Source organism: Perissodus microlepis, chromosome 5, assembly GCF_051167445.1.
Source record: "Perissodus microlepis isolate ML-2025 ecotype Zambia chromosome 5, ASM5116744v1, whole genome shotgun sequence".
Classification (NCBI taxonomy): Eukaryota; Metazoa; Chordata; class Actinopteri; order Cichliformes; family Cichlidae; genus Perissodus; species Perissodus microlepis.
The window spans coordinates 17699901-17722247 of NC_140465.1; the positions used below are offsets into that span (position 1 = coordinate 17699901).

The 22347-nt window shown below is 39.6% G+C and overlaps 3 protein-coding genes across 3 annotated transcripts; 2 read left to right on the forward strand and 1 right to left on the reverse strand.

Moving 5' to 3' along the window:
• The first annotated feature begins 603 nt into the window (after positions 1-603).
• On the forward strand, positions 604-5675 carry emc3 (ER membrane protein complex subunit 3). The gene is made up of 9 exons (XM_084928401.1): positions 604-845; positions 1242-1409; positions 1501-1558; positions 1662-1755; positions 3975-4079; positions 4184-4265; positions 4383-4462; positions 4591-4673; positions 4767-5675. Exons 2-9 carry the CDS (start codon positions 1255-1257, stop codon positions 4893-4895), a joined length of 786 nt encoding a protein of 261 aa, XP_084784527.1. The 5' UTR covers positions 604-845; positions 1242-1254; the 3' UTR covers positions 4896-5675.
• A 2383-nt stretch (positions 5676-8058) lies between these two features.
• On the forward strand, positions 8059-19475 carry usp4 (ubiquitin specific peptidase 4). Its single transcript, XM_084928402.1, has 22 exons — positions 8059-8277; positions 9540-9667; positions 9818-9948; positions 10033-10159; positions 10254-10399; positions 10762-10823; positions 10946-11080; positions 11963-12077; positions 12191-12364; positions 12475-12633; positions 12902-13126; positions 13306-13389; positions 13513-13607; positions 13714-13896; positions 14075-14301; positions 14411-14608; positions 14706-14776; positions 14856-14971; positions 15050-15199; positions 16596-16699; positions 17042-17130; positions 17294-19475. The coding sequence occupies exons 1-22, from the start codon at positions 8126-8128 to the stop codon at positions 17414-17416; spliced, it is 2994 nt and encodes a 997-aa protein (XP_084784528.1). The 5' UTR covers positions 8059-8125; the 3' UTR covers positions 17417-19475.
• A 527-nt stretch (positions 19476-20002) lies between these two features.
• Positions 20003-21625, reverse strand: gpx1b (glutathione peroxidase 1b). Its single transcript, XM_084928403.1, has 2 exons — positions 21319-21625; positions 20003-20679 (listed from the first exon to the last, which is right to left on the reverse strand). The coding sequence occupies exons 1-2, from the start codon at positions 21532-21534 to the stop codon at positions 20329-20331; spliced, it is 567 nt and encodes a 188-aa protein (XP_084784529.1). The 5' UTR covers positions 21535-21625; the 3' UTR covers positions 20003-20328.
• Positions 21626-22347: the final 722 nt, after the last annotated feature.

Genomic DNA, 22347 nt, shown 5'->3' on the forward strand with positions numbered 1-22347 from the left:
TCCCTAGAAGTCTGGGGAATCATCAAAATGGATTTGGAAAATGTGAGGTGAGCCTTTGTGTTCTTTTTGGTCAGTAGTGGTTTTCTTCTTGGAACTCTCCTGTGGATGTCGTTTTTATGCAGTCTCTCTGTTATTGTTTAATTACGAACACTAACTTTACACTGAACTTACTATTTATCAGTAGGCCAGGTAGACTTGGGTAACCCCTTTGCTTAAATTAACAAAACCCTAGTTTAAAGACTGAATTTTGTAATTACTCTGGTTTTATTTTTGTCTACTATTAACATTTCTTTGATGATCTGACACATTTCAATGTGACAAATATGAAAAAAAGGAAATAAAAAGAGGAATTGAGGGATAGTGCAAATACTGTTTCACAGCACTGTACAATTGCAAGTTGTCATTGAAGACATGAAAAACATGAAACAGGAAAATCCGAAAGACATATGTTAAGCCTTAAATAATGTAATAATGTAATATAGTAAATAAAAAGGTTAACCATAACCTTTCGGATGTGGTGAAGGATGACATGCAGAGGGTTGGTGTGACAAAGAAGAAAAAGCAAAATGCAATGCGTACATCCCCGCGAGGTGGCGCTGCAGTCCCAGTGATTGCGACGCGGATGAGCTGCAGAAGCAGAAAATTTTCCTCATTCCCAGAGCCAACGCAGAGCAGTGGTCACAGCAGTGGATGCGAACCGTTAGAAATTATATAAGTTATTTAACTACCTCACACGGTGCATGGGGTGTGTCTGTCGCCGCTGGGGAACACACTAGGAGCGGCGGTTGCTGTGCTGAGACCACTGGCCAGCTCTCATCTACAGTGACCCATACATCCAGAAGCAGGTAGCCAGCCGGCTAATGTTAACATTAGCACTCCGCTAGCGTCAGCTTTCTTAATCCACGTAGCAGTTTTATTAAATAAAAATGTTGACGCTTTCAACATATAGTTACCACACAGCGAAGATGAACTCAAATGGTGTCGTTTAACTGGATTTTCTTAGCTCAGTGTCAGTCGCTAATGTCACGGGCGCTGGCTAGCTAACCGGAGGACCTGACAGCCCATCCCTGTAACGTCAGTCTCAGCCCGACTTCAGCTTCTCTTTTATTTATTACAAAAAAAAAAAAAAGCATGCTGGTGTCTTCGGTTAAGCAGCTAGACTTGTTTTCTGTTTGCCGTTCTTATTTTGCTCTGTTGTTGTTGTTATTATTATTTATTTAATTATTTATTTTTCCTGTCAGGTAACCAGACAGAATGGCTGAGCCGGAGCTTCTGCTGGACTCCAATATTAGACTTTGGGTGGTGTTGCCCATTGTCTTCATCACTTTTCTGGTTGGCGTTATACGGCATTATGTATCTATTCTCCTTCAAAGTGACAAAAAGCTGACATTAGAACAAGTTTCTGACAGGTGCGTCATACATCATATCTAATTATAAACCGAATCACAAGGAGGAAAAACAATGCTGAGCTCATATGTGTGACTTTTTCTTCAAATCCAGCCAGGTACTTATTCGGAGCAGAATTCTCAGAGAAAATGGAAAATACATTCCCAAACAGGTAGGCTGCCTAAAGTGAGTTCCAAAGTTGAGTGAGAACTCCAATGTATTTGTTTGCTTGTATGTGCTTTGACTATATCAGTGATTATTTCTGTGTGTTTTAGTCCTTTTTGATGAGGAAGTTCTACTTCAATAACCAAGAAGACGGATTCTTCAAGAAGACCAAAAGAAAGGTTGTCCCACCCTCTCCAATGACAGGTGAGCCTTTTTTTTCCTTTTCTTTCTTTCTTTCTTTCTTTTCCTTTTTTTTTTTTTTTTTTTTTTTTTTAATAAAGCGCAAGCTGTGAAATTGTAATAACTTCTAATTTCTAAAATAAAAAGTGGTTGTTTAGTATGTGGCTGAAAGACATGGGACATGAGCAGTGTTTTCACAAATCTTTTTAATAACAGATTCTCAGAATTTCCACTTAAAGCTACGGCTGAGTCCTGGTAAAATAATTCATAAAGAGTCTTGGCTGATTACACAACTCCTTAGGTGGAAAGTGAGTTAGGAAGAAGGTTAAGAGTTTCTGAGGCAGAGGAGGAGAAAGTGCTGGAGCAAACCAGAACAGCACAATACAAATTTTTCTCTTGCCTATTATTATTATTATTATTATTATTATTATTATTATTATTATTATCATTATTATCATTAATATTACAGTCCCAATCAAAAGTTTAAGACCACTTGATAGCAGCCTGTTTCAGTTTAAGCGTTGTTTTCAGTTTTGCATGCTCAAAAAAATGTTTAGTCTCACTCCCATTTCTTGCATGTTGAAGCTCTACTTGGAACCTTGCTAAGATCCAACCATACAAAATGGTTTTGTTTTTTTTGTTGTTTTTTTTGCCTTACAAGTGGTCTTAAATTTTTTGATCGGGACTCTATTGTTATTATTACTATTATTAATTAATTTATTTTAATTATTTTTATTATTAGTATTAGCATCAGAGATGGGCAGTTTAGCTTAATTGTCCATCCCTGCTCTCAAGGTTCAAACATGACATCGAGTAGAGCCAGTAAAAGCATACTGAATGTATAAAGCTGTCATACCAATATTTAAAGTGTGTTGATTGATTCATAACATCAGATGATGTGGCTGCACAGAGCATTACTACTTGTCTTGTAATGTAATGCAGTTATGGTAACATATTATCAGTGATTACATAACCGCAGAGCTCATTGGTGTGTTTTTGTCATCCAGTACTGAAAGAACACAACAAAGAGGAAGGAGAAGTATGAATGAAAATGTTGACCTAATGAAACGCTGCGGGTCAGATCCTGCACATTTGTGGTTGATATCATTAGAAGTAGCTCAAATCTCTAATCTAGTTCAATAATGCCATCGTTTTTAGGTGTGATCAATACAAAGATATGGAAAATGCAACAATGCAGTGGTGATGACTCAATTCTGTGCAGCCTTCATCAGCGGGGTGATCACACAAATAGCAAGAGGGTCAACTGAATGTCCTCACTGAAATAATGTTTTTTAGACCCTTTTTAATCAGGCCCTGTGAGAGTTTTACTAAGTCACTATTAAACTGGGAGACAGTACTAACATTTTTTCTCGGCCAAGTGGGGAGGTCTCAGAAGATTCTCGGCTCAGGTGCATAGTAAAAAATCAAATAAGATTTTATTGTTATTGAGATAAATGTAAAATGTAAACCCCCAAAAAGTCTGTTTTCAGATGGCTGAAATGTGACCATGCAAAGTGTTGTCTCATAGTCTTAAACCAATCTGCATGAAAAACAAAGCACAACCTAGAGCAGGACTCTTCAGCAGACTGACTGGGGATTTATGCAAACCCCTCTGAAACCCTACAGTGCAACTTAAAATGCACTTCCCTGGAACTAGAACTACACAACACATCCACACAGCCTACAACTATTATGCTTGGCTCATTCTGCACCGTCGATTCCTCCTGTACATTAACTTTTTCCACTGCATATTTTTTTAATTTAACAGTGAGGCAATAACAATCATCATCTAATTATAAAGAGAAGTTACCAGTATAATAGCATCAGTATAAGGACTCCCACATGTCAGCAAATTCCTGGAGGGGAGAGTGCTGAAACTATCAGGATTGATATGGGGGAATGTACAAAGAAGTGGAAAGACTAGAGGGACAAATAGGTTTGGCTCAGGGAAAAACTAAAACACTGTATTTAACACGTAACCACACACAAGGATAAATGTCGGCAACTTACGTAGGTGACGTCGTAGACTCTACAAAGGTTCCCCACAGAAGTCTACATCAGCCTTAGTACTAGAGTACATGGTACCAGCATACATAGTGCAGGTTGGCCAACCAGCAACTTAAGACCTTTCTCTACATCAAGAGTGAAGCTGGATCTCCTACCAATGTGCAAAAAGTATTTATGAATATCTTTTCAGCTATCTGGCGTTTAAAGTTTTTTCTTTACCCATAAAATGTTCACAGATCCGAGCATGCTGACAGATATGATGAAGGGCAACGTAACCAACGTGCTTCCCATGATCCTCATCGGTGGCTGGATCAACTGGACTTTTTCAGGATTTGTAACAAGTAATTTATCTCCCTGACCCACACAAAAGCAAGTTTGCCTTTGTCAAGATATCATTTAAATGGAAATTACATGCCGATGTTCTGCTTGTGCTTCCTTCGCACAGCTAAGGTTCCCTTCCCTCTCACGCTGCGCTTTAAGCCCATGCTGCAACAAGGAATAGAGTTGCTCTCATTGGATGCTTCTTGGTAATAAAGCAAGATACTTGGACTCATACTGCACCACTGATTATTTATTGATATGAAAATGCTTAAGCTAGTGTGTGATGACATTGTGATTTGTTTGCGCGTGTGTGTATTATGCAGGGTGAGCTCAGCATCGTGGTATTTCCTGAATGTGTTTGGACTTCGAAGCATGTACTCTTTAATCCTAGGCCAAGATAACGGTAAGTGGAGTCTTTCACAAAGTTGAAATTGGTTTAAATGTTAAAACGGATAATTAGATTACATCATGTGACTTTAGTGAAAATGCCCACATACTGATTGTGTTTGCTTTGTGACTGAATGCCCGCAGGCGCAGACCAGTCGAGGATCATGCAGGAGCAGATGAGTGGTGCTGCCATGGCCATGCCTGCAGATACAAATAAAGCTTTCAAAGTATGTATGGCTATAATTAGTTGAATTAGCTACAGAGGGGTTGGTGGCATGGGGCCTTGGGAATTTCATGTGCTGTTTGTTTTTGATTTTTAGGCTGAGTGGGAGGCACTGGAACTGACTGACCATCAGTGGGCGCTTGAGAATGTAGAGGATGATCTGATGAGCCGGGAGTTGGACTTTGATGGCATGTTCAGCAAGGAGCTGCCAAGCGGAATCTTCTGAAGGCCTAATCACTTCCTTTTTGGAGACTCCAATTTGAAATTTGATTATTTCAGGGATTTGTTTTGGGGTTTTGTTTTTTTGTTTTTTTTATCTGAAACCACACAACTGGGACAAATCCCTTCATATGCAAAGTTTACATCGTGTAATTTGTTGTAGTGGTCTTTTCACTTGTATCTACCTTCCATTCCTGTCCTTAAATGAACTGAAATGAACACAAATACACTGGTTCTACTGCTGCCTCATGCATAATAGGGAGCCCTGCTTTGTTATTTCAAAGAAAGAAGGGGCTGTTCTAGAGAAATTACGTGATGTTTTTTTTTTTTTTATGTGTTCTTGTTGGCTTGAAACTGAATGCAATCATAATGCCATTAAGTAATAGAATCTGAACTGCCTAGTGCTTCTTTTTCCTAATGTCATGCACAGCTAGATTAGCTGTCTTCATTTTGTATGTGTAATTTAAAAACAAAATAGTACATAAAACAGTTTTACAGGTCAAAATGATCTATATTTAATAATGCTTTAACCATCCATCATTGCTCATATTTTAGATTGCAGATAGAAGCAGGTCCAGAACAGGTTAGGTTTGTTTGTTTTGTGGCAGGGGAAATGTTGAGTTTTGTCATCGAGATATTGTTTTTGAAGTATGTAGACGGTTTATTTTGTAATTAACTCCCTTGTGTTTTGTACAGTATAAAGTCTGTTTTGATTCAAAATAGTTTTATTTGTTTTCCATGTACACTAACACTTTTCAAATATGAAGAAAGAGATGTTTTTGTTTTGTGCTGGGTTTTTTCTTTTTTGTTTCTTTGAATAATAGCGATCAGTGTAAGGGAAGAAAAAGCACCACAGCTGAATATTCAAATAATACACATGGCACATTCATCCTCAGTAAAAGATTTGAATAGATACCGTGGACATTAACATTACTCTTTTGTTGTCAGTTTTCCACAATACAGTGTCTGCTTCATTTACCTGGGTTAGGATGATTGGTAGTGAGGCAGTGAGTTGAATTTTTTTAAATGGAAAAAATGTCACTTAAAAGTAAGTTGTTGTTTTGTTTTTTTTTTAATTATACTGCAATCTTATTTTAACAGCCTGTCAGTCATGTTTACATTGGTAAGTTAAAGAAATGCAGGCAAGTGAACAAATGAATTGAGGAACATGAAGGATGATCATGTTTGAACACAGGTGTAAAATGTAACATAAGCATCCAATTATGCTCTGTGGAAAACAAAGGGGTCCGAAGTGTGCCAAGAAAATATTCCCCACACCATCAACACCAGCCTGAACTGTCGATATAAGGCAGGATGGATGTAGTCAAAATGGCACAAAAGAAGAAAAAGTGACTTGAAAGAGGCTTCAGTGGTGAGCGCTTCAGTCACAAAGACTGCTCAACTGGGCAGTGTCGCAGTAAGAACTGTGACCAAAGTGAAATCTGGATTTCGATCTATAGAAAAGACAAGCGATTAGAGCTGTGAAAAGGCATTCATGACCATGTCCCTTAGGGAAAAAAGTGCAGTGTCTGTGAATGGAGTCATTTGATCTCATCACCATGAGCTTTCTGCTTGACTAGCTACCATTTTTGATTGCATGGTACAAAGATTGGGTATATAATGGTGGCTATGAAATATTAACTTCACATATCAAATACATTTCAAGATGTACTTTTCTCAAAAAAAAAGCATCCATTGACCCTCTTCCAATGTTTTTTTCCACAATTTGAAATCTAAAGCAATGTTTGAACATGACTATCTCAAATACTACACAATAAATGGACTAGTTCTTATATAGCGCTTTTCTCCCCTATGTGAGGACCTAAAATGCTTTGTTCTTCACAAGCAGAGACTTATAATTGTGTCATTGTCTTCACAAATCTTCACATATCCTTTTTTTTTTTTCCACAATTCCTTACACATTGAGAAGATTCCACATTTCAGATGAACTGATCCCCACAGCACAATACTCCTACCACTGTGTTACATGGTGGAGATGGTGTTCTTTGGGTTGTACGCCTCTTACTTCTTCAAACACAAGCAGCCATGAGCAAAGAGCTCTAGCTTTGTCTCATCTGACTAAAGGATACACTTCCAGTATACAGAGTCTTTCTCCAAGTTGTCTTTAGCATACTTCAGTCTAGCCTGAAGGTGTCATTCCTGCATAAGTGGAGTTTTTCTTGGTCTGCAACCTCGCAGTCCATTCCTGTGCAGGGTTCTAGTGATTGTCTTCTTTGAGACTACCATTTCTGACTTGGCTCAGTCATTGAGTAATGTCTTGGCAGTTGTTCTTTAGACACGTCTCTCACTTGATTTCTTTCCACAGTGTCTGAAATCTTTTGCTTCCTATTTCTGCCAGTACAAGCTCTCACATTTTGCAAGATACATACCTTCATATGCCAGGCTTGTTCTGTACTGTGTGGCACTCTTTGAATTTCTTGACAGAAATCTAAATTGATTTATTTTGCTTTTTTGGTATAATGCTTTCTCAGGTGACAGCTCAAATCTTTGCTAAGGGTTTTAATACTATGTGTAAACTGAAAGACAGTCCTCAGTTTTGACTTGATTTTGCAAGCTTTGAGCATTACAGAGTTAAAACCCGTCATTGCACAACAACGGTTTGTGCTGTGGGTCAATGAAAAGACCCACGGGGGGGGGGGGGGGGGGTTAATGATAATACTGGTAATCATCCTTTTTTCTGAAATTATTTATGCTTTCTAAAGAGCACTATTATGTTTGCAAATGCTATGTTGTAAACCCCTTGCTATATTAAAAAAAATGCACTTGGACAAATGTTGACAAAAACTTCACAAAAAAATCATAGCGAGGATAATAATTTTGTCCTCGTCAGTAATAATAGCTCATTGTTACACAAAACATTTGCATTTGGTCCCCGTTAAAATTTAGTCTTTGCTTTATCTAACTGCCTGGAGGTCTGTTTAACGAGCTCTAAAAACCTATCATGTAAGTGAAAATTATCATCAGGTTAGCGAACACAGAATTGAAGTACAGGAATTGTAAGATCATTTTTATGGGAAACTCGCGGTCAGTGAGTTGGCATTTGAATGTCCCGTAACTTACCGGTTTAGTAGTGTTAGTGACTGAACGCTGGAGTGCAATAGCAGCTCTCCGCGGCTATGCACAACCCGTAGAGGAAGAAGGTTTTCTATGAGGGCAAATGAAGCCCGTCCCAGTGCGTGTGTTTCAGCGCGTTCACGTTACCGGCACACAGGCTGCATGATGGCCGAGGGAGGCGGACCCGAGTCGGGTAACGCAGCGGACTCCGACTCGGAGCCGGTAGCTGCACAAATACCGACTCCTTCAACCGAAAGTCAAAAACAGACTATTGGGTCTCTTTTGAAAACGTCTCTGAGAAAGGGTGACGAATGGTAAGCTAGCGGCCACCAATACTTGGGTCTTTAGCTATCATTAGCCGATAAACAGGAAGTGTTAGCATGCTAAGCTAGCAAGCTAATGACAGCAATGCTTGTAAGCTTGAACTCGATAGCTGCTGTGCTAATGATAGTTTGGCAGGCTAGAACGCTTGCTGCTAGTCAGCCTGACATTTGAATTTCTCTATTAGTACTAATGCCTGTATTAACAGATATTATCCTTGACGCACACAAGCAACCCAGCTGCCAAGTGACTCATTTGCACGTTAATTAGTGCCTGTTTTGTGATGAGTTGAGCGGCGTTAGCAGTCGTGGTAGCTAGTGGGCTGTCAGAATAGCTAAGGCCCTGGATTCAGATTGTAGTTTCATTTTCCAGTGAAACAGTCTCGTTGTCAGTTGCGGGATGATGATGAGGAAATGGGCCCGCTGACAGAATTAATGTGAGAAGTAGTTACCTGCTTGTCATGACATACCGGTTAAACCGTGTGACGTTCCCCTTACCGGCAAGCCAACTGTGTTAGCTAACATAGTTTCAGACCATTAACACTGCTCAGGCCTGGGCATACTGCAGCCGGTGTACTAAAGAGGCTTCACCTCAGCCAGTAAACACAACACCACAGACATGTGAGATGGGCAAGCGTCCCCGTTAATCTCATTTGTTAATAGAAGTGGGTGCCAAACGACCAGGTCACGTTCATTCTTGCAGCCACTAGCTGCAAAGCTAACCTGTTTTTCTGGAGTTATCTAAATGACTCGGCCCTTCCATTTATGGTATTGTTAAAATTGAGCTACTGTCCTTTGGTATTCATTTCCAGGAGCCTTAAACACTGTCAGGCATAGCTTGGCAAAACTAATCTCGGGATAAGATCATGCACCGGTTTGTTTGACACTTTGAAGCCCGTTAATTTTACAGTGTTGACACGAAAGAGCCATAGTCCAGCTTTTTGAATTAGCATTTGAATGCGTGTTGCAGTGTGGATACAAGCTTATTAACCAAAGGAGATTCTTTAGATGAGATTAAGTCAAACTAGCTTGCAGTTACTATAAATGCCAAGGCAGTTTGGTATTGCATAATCTTCTGGGAAAGTGTAGGGCTGTGTGCCCTCTTATACCATACCTTTTAGAATCTCTTGACCCTTTTTTATGCTGGGGGAAGAAATCCTTTACGAGATATAAATGCTAAAGCTTTTAAGGGGAAAAGAGAATCTTCCAACGAGTGATATGTTTTTCTTTAACTGTGACTGATCAATTTGTTTTAGGTATCTAATAGACAGTCGGTGGTTCAAACAGTGGAAGAAGTATGTGGGGTTTGACAGCTGGGATATGTACAATGTTGGAGAACGAAGCCTCTATCCAGGACCAATTGATAACTCTGGCCTGTTCTCAGGTAAAATTGTCATTTTAAAAAGAATCCCCTAATAGACTGCTGTTGATTTTGCTTGAACAATATAAGTTCCACATAGAAATAAAAAACAAAACAAAACATTTAATTCCTTAGTTATACTTATGTTTTGTTTTTGTTTTTTTCTCCTTAAAGACCATGAGACTCAAGCCCTGAAGGAGCACCTTATAGATGAGCTTGATTATGTCCTAGTACCTACTGAGGCATGGAATAAGCTAGTGAGCTGGTACGGCTGCCTTGAGGGCCAGAGACCTATCGTCAGGAAGGTAAGGCTGTTAAAGATATTCTTAATTTTAGCCATGTACCAGAGTGCGTGAACTGGGCTTCCAAATGTCTCTTTTCTTCTCTAGGTCGTTGAACATGGCATGTTTGTCAAGCACTGTAAAGTGGAGGTCTATTTGCTGGAGCTGAACTTGTGTGAGAATGACAATATGGACAATGTTGTTACACGTCATTTCAGTAAAGCTGATACTATAGGTGAGCATCCACATGTGTAATTTATACGTTGGTGTTTGCTGAATAAAACTATTTGACTCTTCATGCTTATTTATCAAACTTCTCTCATTTTTAGACACTATAGAGAAGGAGATGAGAACACTGTTCAATATCCCATCAGAGGAAGAGACCAGGCTCTGGAACAAATACATGAGCAATACGTACGAACAGCTGAACAAGCCAGACAGCACCGTACAGGATGCTGGTCTTTTCCAGGGACAGGTAGTGCTATTCAAATAAGATTGAGATTATTGTTTGACTTCAGCTCAATAATAAACTTGTGTGTTATATTCACAATCAAGGTTAGAGAAGATGAAGGCATTAATTCAATTCTTTGTTTATAACAGCGGCCACTGAATTCCAGATCAGTCATAGCAGCTTTCAAGTTAGAAGAAAAATACAATGTATTAGAATAAAGAAACATTAGTTAGTCACAAAAGTGCAGGTCATAAACCTAACTACAGCTAATGTAGTTTTGGTGGCATATGGCATATGTGTAGCATTAAACTCAAGCCTGAGATGTGTAAAGTCATGCATGAAATTCAGGTGTGCCAACCTAGCTTTCATGTCGAATATTTTCCCAGGTGCTTGTGATTGAGCGCAAAAATGAGGATGGTACGTGGCCCAGACAAGCTTCACATCCAAAGTAAGCTTTTTTTTTTTTTTTTTACTACTTCTTCTTCTTCTCTTCTCCAGTCACGCAGGCATGTTTGTTTACATATTTAAGAATGTGCTTTTCTGAAACACAATTTCATTCTTTCTTACTAGATCAAGTACAACCCCATCCAGGAATTTCACTACCTCTCCAAAACTCTCCTCAAACTCATCCCCAACAGTAACCAATGGAGACAGCAACTGCAGCCCTGGATACACGCTGAACAACAGCACCTCATCCAGCAACAGGCAAGGCACCTTTTCTGATCTACTTTTTCTCCCCTCTCTTTTGTTGTTTATTGAAACTTTACCTCTCATGGATAAATACTGGCAAAGCTTGTAAGGCATAGGAGTGATATTTCTTTTCACTGTTTACACACAGCTTGTCACTTAATTTTAAAAAGAGGGGAAAAACAACTTTCCAATATCCAATCTAAGTTTTCAACAAGTGGAGTTTTCAAAGACATTTCAAGGAAATGTGACGACATCTTCCAACTTGTTAAAATTCTTACAAATCATTATATCACATTGTGTTCCCACAGACCACTCTGTAGTTTGGAAGACAAACAAAAATTTTTGACAGGCTGCAAAACTAGGAGTGTGATGTTTTACTTTGTCTGTGATGCCATTAGTCTTTATCTTATCCTTTAACATCTCAGTTTTTTTAATTAAATTTGTATTTATTTGTTTTAGCTCCTTGATGTCACCCAGAATAAAGCACAAAATATATTCACACCAAATTCCAGTAGTTTGCAACTGCATATGTTGTGTCGGTATAATCAGCTGCATGCATTTGCTCTTTATGTAGTCTGCTGCTTTAATGAAATTTGCAGAAATATGTAGATAGTAAATGAGAAAATATTAATTTTTGTTACATCGAGAGAGTGATTAAAGATCTAAAGATGCCTGTTGTCTATTGTCTGACCATATTTAAGTTTAAAAAAAATGTAGATTGCATGCATGCTTTAGTGTACTAGTATGCTGAATAATAAAGAGCATGTAGTTTATAGGCATATTTGTAGGACAACTGGGATTTTATATGCACCTAGCTTACTTGATTACCATGTGTTAACAGCTGTATCCTGAATACAATACTACAGACAAACAATATCACATCCTTTCTGCCAACAGATATGGGGGCTACAATTCATACAGCTCCTACAATTACAGGGAGTCACAATCGCAGCCTGGCTTATGTGGGCTCAGTAATCTGGGAAATACGTGCTTCATGAACTCTGCCCTTCAGGTAAAAAAACAACAAGCATTTGCAGCTTCCGCTTGGTGGAAGTGAGCTTTAATATTTCTGTGCACATAATCCTTTTTCGTGTCTTTTCTGTTTTTTGGTTCCTGTTCCCTCAGTGCCTGAGCAATGCATCTCCACTCACAGAGTACTTCCTCACTGACCAGTATGAGGCAGAGATAAACAGAGAGAATCCTCTGGGAATGAGGGGGGAGATAGCTGAGGCCTATGCAGATCTAGTAAAACAAATGTGGCTCAGCCGCAGCAGTTATGTGGCCCCACGTACCTTCAAAGTAAGTTGTGTCAAATAGCTTGAACTGAAGTCGGTGTATACCGACTGAATACATTCAGGCAAACTCATCGAGGCCTATGAAGGTAATAATAATCATCCTTTGATTGTCAGACCCAGGTCGGACGCTTTGCCCCCCAGTTTTCAGGCTATCAGCAGCAGGACTCTCAGGAGCTGTTGGCCTTCCTGCTTGACGGGCTCCATGAAGATCTGAATAGGGTCAAGAAGAAGCCTTACTTGGCCCTAAGGGATGCAGAGGGCCGTCCAGATGAGGTATAGTACAGATGTAGATATCGTGTTGTTTTGTCTCTAAAGAGTAAAAGTCTGTCTGATTCTCTCATGATGGTGCCGAAATATCAACCTTTACAGAACCTTTAAATTTGAAACAGAATGACTGCCAGTCTGCTTTATACTGACAGCTAGACATGAAATAGTTTTTCTGTATAGTAACAAGAAAGCAATATCATCGTTGAATTGATGGTTTTAAAATGCCATCTAATGGAGGTCTTCTTCCTTTTCTCCACTGCTTGGTGAACTACAGATTGTTGCCAAGGAAGCCTGGACAAACCACCGTTTGCGCAATGACTCTATTATAGTTGATATTTTCCATGGCCTCTTCAAATCCACCTTGGTATGCCCAGAGTGCTCCAAGGTATCTGTTACCTTTGACCCATTTTGCTACCTCACATTGCCTCTGCCCTTGAAGAAGGACCGTACCATGGAAGTTTTCCTGGTGCAATCAGACCCTCAGTCAAGACCCACACAGGTGAGTTGGCATTAACCTTCACTCGCTGCTCCAGACCTAAATCCACAGTCAAACTGATAAGTATCTTGGAGATTTAAAAAAAATTTGATAGTTGATATGTCTAAGATGTATTTCTATATCTCTTTAAAATAGCAGCATAGTCACTGAGAACATCATATGTTGTTTTCTTTGTCTTACAGTATCGGGTGGTGGTCCCCAAACTGGGTACTATAACAGACCTGTGCAGCGCCTTGTCCAAACTCTGTGGAATCCCTCCAGAAAATGTTAGAATCTTATTCTTTTACATCACGAGTTTTGTCTAATTTATGATGCTCACATGTTTGTTTTTCTTACTCTTGGGAAACAGTTTATAGTTTGTTCTAAATTTGCCTCCTTTATCTTTGTAGATGGTGGTGGCAGATGTTTACAATCACAGATTCCATAAACTTTATAGACGGGATGATGGCCTCAACCAAATCATGGAAAAGGATGACATCTTTGTGTAAGTTTGTGTTATTGACCTGGTGATGATCTGAGAACTCACTCACTGTGGTTGTACAATGTGAGTGTAAGACGTGTTTCCTTTTTTGTGTCAACGCTCTCTGCAGGTATGAGGTACAGGAGGAGAACAATGAAAGGATGAACCTGCCTGTTTATTTCAGGGAGCGCCACTCAAAGCATGCTGGAAGCTCCACAAGCACCATGCTGTTTGGCCAGCCTTTACTTATCACCGTGCCCAGACATAACCTCATAGCAGACGTTCTTTATGATAAGATCCTAGAGAGGATTGGGTAAGAACTTACTGTATTGGTAAAAAGAAATTCAGCTATATTATGGTGTAGTAGCAGTGTGCATACAGTACATCTGGCATGAAGAAATTTAATGGAAAGGGAGCAGAACATGCAGACCCTGAATTCTTTCCAAAATTGGTTAACCATGTTAACTCGTGTTCCTTGTTGTGTGTTGCAGACGCTACGTAAAACACTCCCAGAGCCCTTCTACTGAAAGCAGGGCGTCAGCCTCAGCCACCTTATCCAGCTGCAGTCAGGCCCCTGAATGTTCTACATCTTCTAGTCTCAATGCCAGCCTGGGTGGCTGTGGCAGTCCCTTATCAGATGGGGCCTCCTGCAGTGCCAGCTCCAGCAATGGCAGCAACCACTCAGGGACCTGCAATGAAACGAATGGGTTGTATGATGGTACGAAGCTGACATCAACTACTCATATCCAGCTGAGGAGTCGTCATCAAGGAGCACTCAAAAAGCATTGCAACAAGAATAATTAGATGTGGTTTATGTCACTGTTTAGGTGAAGAGGAGGCCATGGACCACCAAGTGAGTCCAGAGCCAGAAAATGGCCAATCTGAAGAGGAGGAGGAGGCCTCTGACTTAGAAAATGGGTCCAAAGGAGACACGACCAAGCTCTTTACTTTCAGCATAGTCAACTCTTATGGAACGGCCAACATTAGCCCGCTGCCTTGTGATGGAAATGTCCTCAAACTTAATCGTCAGTGTACATATTTAAACTTCAATTGCATGGAAAGTTTCCTTTTTTCAGGCCACTTTACGATAACACAGCTTCTTCCACGTTCTGTCCTCTGCAGCACATTCCACAGTGGCCATCGACTGGGACACAGAGTCGAAGAAACTCTACTATGATGAACCGGAAGCAGAGGTCAGTTGATATTCGTCACACAGTTCTGTGACACAGTGCTCAAACACTTTGTTTATATTTGTGTAAATATTGTGCTTAGGCTTATGAGAAGCATGAGAGCATGCTGCAGCCCCAAAAAAAGAAAACCACTGTGGCTCTAAGGGAATGCATTGAGCTCTTTACAACAATGGAAACACTGGGAGAGCATGACCCATGGTGAGGACCCTTCAGCATAACTTACTCTTAAATGTTTACACACATTATATTTTATCTAAACTGAATATGTTCTTGTAGGTATTGTCCAACATGCAAGAAACACCAACAGGCCACAAAGAAGTTTGACTTATGGTCACTTCCTCGGATTCTGGTGGTTCATCTAAAACGTTTCTCATACAACCGATGCTGGAGGGACAAGCTGGACACAGTGGTGGACTTTCCCATCAGGTATGTACTGTGTCGTGGCAGAATCCTCAGTTGGTCTTTTAGCCATTTGGGACTTTGATATTTTACTCAGTTTTCTCTCTTTTCTTTTATTGGCTGTGTCCAGTAGCATTAGCAAAAAAAATCCTCCTGCCTTTTATATACTCAGTCACATGCTTTTTACAAATTACCTTTTTAATATTGTACCTTTTGGTAGGAGAAATAAAAAACTAAGGATTAAAGTTACAGTGTGTAAAATTCTTTGTCAGCATACTATTGTCAAGATCAGTATCACACATTTTTGACTCCAGTACTTACAAATATAACTTCCTGAAAAACTAAATAAGGACATGATTCTCAGTTTATTTTTAGTGTGATTTGTTTTGTTTATAGATAAGAGAGCAATGGGCTAAACAATTTTCCACATAGCAGCTACCCATGTAGTGAAGGTAGAAAATAATACTTCTTTACAGAACCTTCTTTGTAAAGATGGTTCCTTCCTTAGTCATGTCAGCTAAATTTCAATTTGCATTGTCAATCAAGATGACAACTCTTAACATCATTAAACCATGACTGATGTTACAGCGTTGATTGAGAGGCCTCTTGTAATATAAATGGAAAAACTGTGTGTTTTAAAAAGATTTGTCTTAAAAGTTAAAGGAAGTGTATGAAAATGATTACAACCATTAATGCAGTTTTATGTAAAATAGTGAAAATTTAAAAATAAGGAACTGGAAAACACTGTAGTATTGGTATAGCTTTGACTCTAGAGGGAGCTGAAGTTCACAGAATAACCAACCAGAGCTCTGAATGAGGAACTACTCATTCAACTTACAAGAAGTGGATTATTATCTTATAAACTGGCATGACCCCAAATAGAACATTTAGACCTACTTTCTGCTCTTATCTTTTATGGTTGTGTGGATTTTTGTAAATACTGGTCACTGATTTGTTTGCCCAGGTTGTTCATTAATCAAGGGGTTTGCAGTTTTTTTTTTTTTTTTCTCCACATGGCAACTTTGGGCTAGACACCCAAGGTTGCTCCAGAAAGACAGGCAACCTGCTGCTGTGGGTGTGTGACTGAGGAATAATGGATTTTGTTACATGACTAAGATGTTAGGTGACAAATGCATAAGATTTCCCAACGCTGGTTAATTTGTTAACTTTTTCCCCACTCCCTCATTAGAGAGACACAAATGTTCTATTGTGTTATAAAAGGGAAGTTGCCTCACAGTTAAGCTAACAGCTACATTTCAATCTTAGGACATCGTTGAGGAACTTGATCCAACGGAAACCACAGAGCAGATTGTGTTGCTGAAATCCTTATTTTAAAAAAAAGTCTGACTCACACTTACTAAGGATGGCTTAAACAGTGCAGTACATGCAGGGTTTCACCATCTGATGGTATTTTCTCTGCCAGGGATCTCAACATGTCTGAGTTTGTGTGTGACCCTAAGGCCGGCCCCTACATCTACGACCTTATTGCTGTGTCAAACCACTATGGAGGAATGGGAGGGGGTCACTGTAAGTCAGCATTTAATTTGTACAATGAAATTTCCCCTATGTAGTCTTTGATGCCAACTGCTGGTCGCAGTTTGTTTAGCCTTTAAACATGAACACAGTATGTGTCAGCAGATGGGGTGCTCAGAAAGTCACTCTGTCTCCAAGGACGCTGCATTTGGTTAAAATGTAATAAGGCGTAGAGCCTCGTACATCATTGTTTTCATTGTGCACTCACTCTCAGTTTATTTTTCTTTGATATGCCATCTTTTGTCATAGTGAAGCAGTGTAATCAGACTTTTATGTCTTCCTGAACAAAATTCCTGAAAAGTCATGCGTTAACCTTACACTGTCTCTGTGTAACAGACACGGCTTATGGCAAGAATAAAGTGGACGGAAAGTGGTATTACTTTGATGACAGCAGCGTCTCATCTGCCACAGAGGATCAGATTGTGGTGAGTTTTCACAGTGTTGTGTACTGGTGATCACTGGGTGTTTGTTTTCTTTAGTCTTTCAAGTGAAAGAATGTTTGAGTACTGACACTTGCTGGTGTGTTGACCTTGGTGTCAAGTATTCCTCTTCTAGTAATGTAATCTTACCCGTGTTGTGCCATTACAGACTAAAGCCGCCTACGTGCTGTTCTATCAGCGCATAGATGAAGAAAGCCCCTCCAAACCTCAACCTTCGGCGTCATTGGGAGGAGCCCCGGAGCCAGCTGATGACCACATGGACACAAATTAGGAAGCCCCGATGAAAAGGGACACACACTGAAATGCATATGGCAAATAGAGACACTCGGACGCACACACAAAGCTACTTTAGTGGCAGAGGATTCCACAGACGTAAAATTATTAATCCTACCTTCCCTGTATTTTGATTTGTCTCATATGTTGTCAGCTACCAGCCATCAGCCTTGACATAAGAGTGAACTGTGAGACTTTCCTCCCTGCAGCGGGTGGTCTGCTGATTTCTTAAAGTAGTTTGCTAGTCTGGATTGAAGAGGAATATAAGTGAATATAGAAACTTAAGGTTAGAAGTGCCCTCAAATATATAGATAAACAAATGTTTCTGTTGCCCACAAGACCAGTCAGAAATATTTAAAACAAAAAGCCAAATGCATTTGTTTCAACCAAAGCGATCCAAGGTATTTATGATAAAATGAACAAACTGATGTGTTTCCAGGATGCTGGCTTTGTGCCTAGATTTATCTCACATATTCTTGCTGTGCTAAGGTAAATTTTAGCAGTGTGATGTGCACACATGACAGTACATGGCACCTTCTTTGTTGAAAGAATCCTGTTACCTTATGCCACCTGTTTAAAGTGAAACTATTTCTGAGGGGATCCTTCGGCTTCAGACTAGCAGTGGATCTGTGCCGCATCTAGACCACAGAGAGGGTGTCTCATTTCAAGGTCCCTAACATCTAGATCTTGACATGAGTTGTGGCAGAAGCTGTTTTGGGGGGTTTGTTTTTTTTGTTTTGTTTTGGCCTTGCTCTAGTTCAGCCATGACTTTTTTTCCCCCCAATATGTTTTGATGCACAGCACGGGCTCTGCTCTCGGGGCCCTAAACTCATGAGAGGAGTCTTACCCTGCTCACAATTTGTGTATTCTTTTTTTTTTTTTTTTTTTTTTTTGTAATCACAATGAAAAAAGCGGCCTTTCAATTCCTGCAACCTGTTTAAAAAGGAGGCACTTTGAATTCTCCGTGAAAATCTACCTGCTTCTGGTGTATCTAGAAATTGTGGAAGTGTATGGTTAGGCCTTTAGCATTAAAGGGTTTGGTCTGTCATATGCGTCCACATAATTTTAATGTGTCTTTTAAGCTGCCTGACTGGACCCTTAGTTCACTTGCGATAGCTTGTCCTAATTAGTCTTGTACAATAATGCAGCTCTGTATTGAAATGGCTATGATATTTGATATCTTCCAAGCACACTGAGTGAAGCGAAATAAACTAGAATAAAAGTGGTGCTTTATTCATGAAACTTGAACTTTGGTCCTTATCACGAGGAAAAATGTGTTAGATGTCAGATGGGGGTGGAGGAAAGCAGTCATTTAACAGCATTCTCACTGAATGCAGGCACTTTGAGCCAGTTTTCCTTCCAGTGATACTAATACAGCAGTTGGCTCTTAAGTAAAGTTGAAAGTGATTCTTTTATTTTATATTATTGAAGCCCAGACATACACAACAATCCCCTGGAGCACATTTGTAAGTGGTGACTGGGTGTTTTGAATGTGATCAAGTAAAAACTAGAATACATTTACTTGTGACAGTTAACAATTAATATAATGTAATCCCACAAGGCTTGTTCTGGGGCATAAATCTGCACCTGGTTTTATAATGGCACGCAAACATACAGGGCCTTTGGGTGTCCTCCCTGCTGGTTGGTCCTGGCATCATCATGTTGTTCAAACTACCTAAACATAATCATTTATGCCTAAAACTAGAAAAGCTTTTTATCTGTAATCTAGATATGTAACTGAAAACACAGTTCAGCAGCAGAAAATCTTGTCTTCTTATCCACCCAAAATTATGTCAGCAGTTTAAACTCGATCTGTACATAATCAACACTATTTTAAATAGGTGTAAAAATGATTGTTCTCATATTTATCTTGTTGCCGATATCTGCAGTTTTGTTTTTAACTGAAAAATATTTGAATTCAAATTACAATAAAGACTCAACAAGCTCACTTGTTTGGACATGCACTGCAATATCACACAGATTGCCTCTGGTTTCAGGTGATGCAATACTTAAATGTACTTTGATTCAAAGCGTAATAAAGCTCAAGTCCTCAATGAGGTGCTTTGTTTAGAATAATTGCATGCAATATAACCCTCACGCTGAAGCTGTAAGTACTGCTGTCTGTGTTAAGATAATTACCTCTGGTTTGCAGGTGATGCAACCTAAATTGCCTGCCAGTAATGCTGACTGTTTGCAAAAGGAACTCTGATGTACAATTACATGTAAGCACAGGAAACACACCTGTAATCAGGTTTACTGTAGCTATATACAAAGCCAACACTTGCCTGTGGATGAATAATCTACCACTCATAACCTTTCCCCAGCCCTCCTTTACAGAAAATGTCTGAGTATTTTTAGATATGCTAATAAGATTAAGCTGACAAAATATTTCCTCAAATATGACCTTTAAACAAGAAAACATATATAATATATATATATATAAAATATAGATATAAAATATATATATATATATATATATATATATATATATATATATATATATATATATATATATATATATATATATATGATAGATAGATAGATAGATAGATAGATAGATAGATAAAAAATTAGGAGTCAGAGAAATGTTTGCAAAAAATATATTTATTGATCCCCTTTAAACTTGACACCACAGCTGTGCTTTACATGCACCCAGCGCAGCTTTGAAGAGATAAAACAGTCCTGCCTTTTACATTTCATCAGATATCCTCCTCACAGTTTGGTTTCAGAGGATTTCTTCATTTAGTAAAAAAAAAAGCAGGAGACAGCTACTGCGTACAGGAGAGCACAGGTGGTGAGTTTAGGTGGCATCTATTGAAGCTGTAAGCGCAGTGGTGTTTCCCTCGTTATGAAGGCTACACACACACATAGTGCTAAGCTGCAGGCTGCTTCAGCATTTAGGACGAGGTTTTAATTCGTCTGGCTGAGGAGCTTCTTGATGTCTCCCTCGATGTCGATGGTGAGGAACCTCCGGCTGTAACGCTTGAACGGCACACCGTCCGGCCCGATGAGGAACTTCTCGAAGTTCCAGGACACGTCGTTCCTGCACACCGGGCTCCAGATGATCAGCTTGGGGTCGGTCATCAGAGACGTTGCGTCATCGCTGGGTGTTGGGAGCTTGTCCTTCAGGAACGCAAACAGGAGGTGGGCGTCCTTCCCGTTCACGTCCATCTTCTCAAAGAGCTGAAACTTGGGCTCGAAGCCATTTCCAGGACGGACATACTTCAGCGACAGGAGGATTTCTTCATTCTTGCAGTTCTCCTGCACACAGTTACACTCTTGGCTCATTCTTATCGGGAAGAACCAGAAAATATAAACTTCCCTGTTCCCTACAGCAAGTACTCAATATTATTTGAATCCCACCAATAACTATGTATCAATAAGTAACTAGTAACAATCACTGTGTAGTCCTTCAGCGCCTAAGAAAATATTAACCATTTTAAAGTATATTTCATATTGCGCAAGAACTCGATTTGTTGTAAGACGAAAATCTCACACACAGCCACAACTTCCTCCTTCCTAAAAATCACCAATGCTTTGCGCTTTTAGCTAATATAATAACAGCACTAATAACCTATGAATTTAGACGTGTCTCTTGTACTTACAAGCTGACTAATATTATACTAAAGCCCGATCTAAAACTTGCCAGTAAACTTGGAAACTATACAAGATTAAACCTTTAAATAAGGGGTGGAAATAACTTCCTCTAATTTGATTAAATACAAATAAGTCAGCCTCTTTCATTCAAATGAGCCATTTCCGGGAAAATATGATAAATTAACGGTGAAAGCAGGAAATCTAGAGTAATGATACTTACAGAATGATTATTTCTAGACTGACGGGATAGAAAGGCCTTAGCCATGTGCTCCAAAGCGCAGACAGACGGGATAAATTTCTCACCTGATGGCCGAACTGGTTGCAGGGTACTCCCAAGATCACAAGCCCCTTGCTGGCGTACCGCTCGTGGAGCTCGTTCATCTGGGTGTAATCCCTGACGGTCGTACCTCAGAGAGAAGCGACATTCTCAATGAGGACGACTTTGCCCTTTAGGGACGAGAAATTAAACGTCTCCCCGGTCAACAGTTTGGCCGTGAGGTCGTAAAAACTTGTAGCCATTGTTTTCTTTTCTTTTCTTCCTCCTTTCTTCTGGTAGAGCAGATGCCTTCTTCACTACCAACACAGTGCGCTCTTCTGTTTCTTTGGACCAGCCTTATATGGTCAAAGAGCTTGTATTGCCTGCCAAGATAGTTCACTCCCTGAAATTAGTGGGCTGGTATACCACGCAGGGCGATAACCTGCTCCAAACACCCGAGAACCCGAAGCTTTCCGCCACCGTTGCCTGACACCCAAGGGCAACACTGATGCACATTATCCCTGGGGGGTTAGAGCGGTTTTTACAGCTCAACAAGGAGGATGTCTAACAGGACATTAGGCAGATAGACATATTGTAACATAAAGCATGCAGTTATGTAAAACGGGCAGCTCTCGCACATACTCTTACATACATATAACAGAGGAAACTATTTCAATGGGACACTAAAGAAAAACAAAATTTAGCCGAGCAGAACCACTGTGAAATAAATCATTGGTTAAATGGTATTTAACAAATGGGTCAAATCAGCTCAGTTATGTCTAATTTGATGAGATTTAATGTAATTTTCAGTAACACCCTTTACTATCATAGTTTTTGCTGTTGTATAGCTCTCACAGTTTTTATGAAGCACATCTAAATCTTGGCCTTTAATATCTTACATATGTGAAAGATAAATGATGTAATTCTGAATTACTATCATAACTGTCTTTTTCCTCATTCCTATTTCATTAATTTTCCTGTTTTGTGGAAATGCAATGAAGGATTTAGTGTTAGTGTTAGTTCTAGGGATTATTCCTTATTATATAGGAAATCAGTGTAGCCATGAAATACCTTCT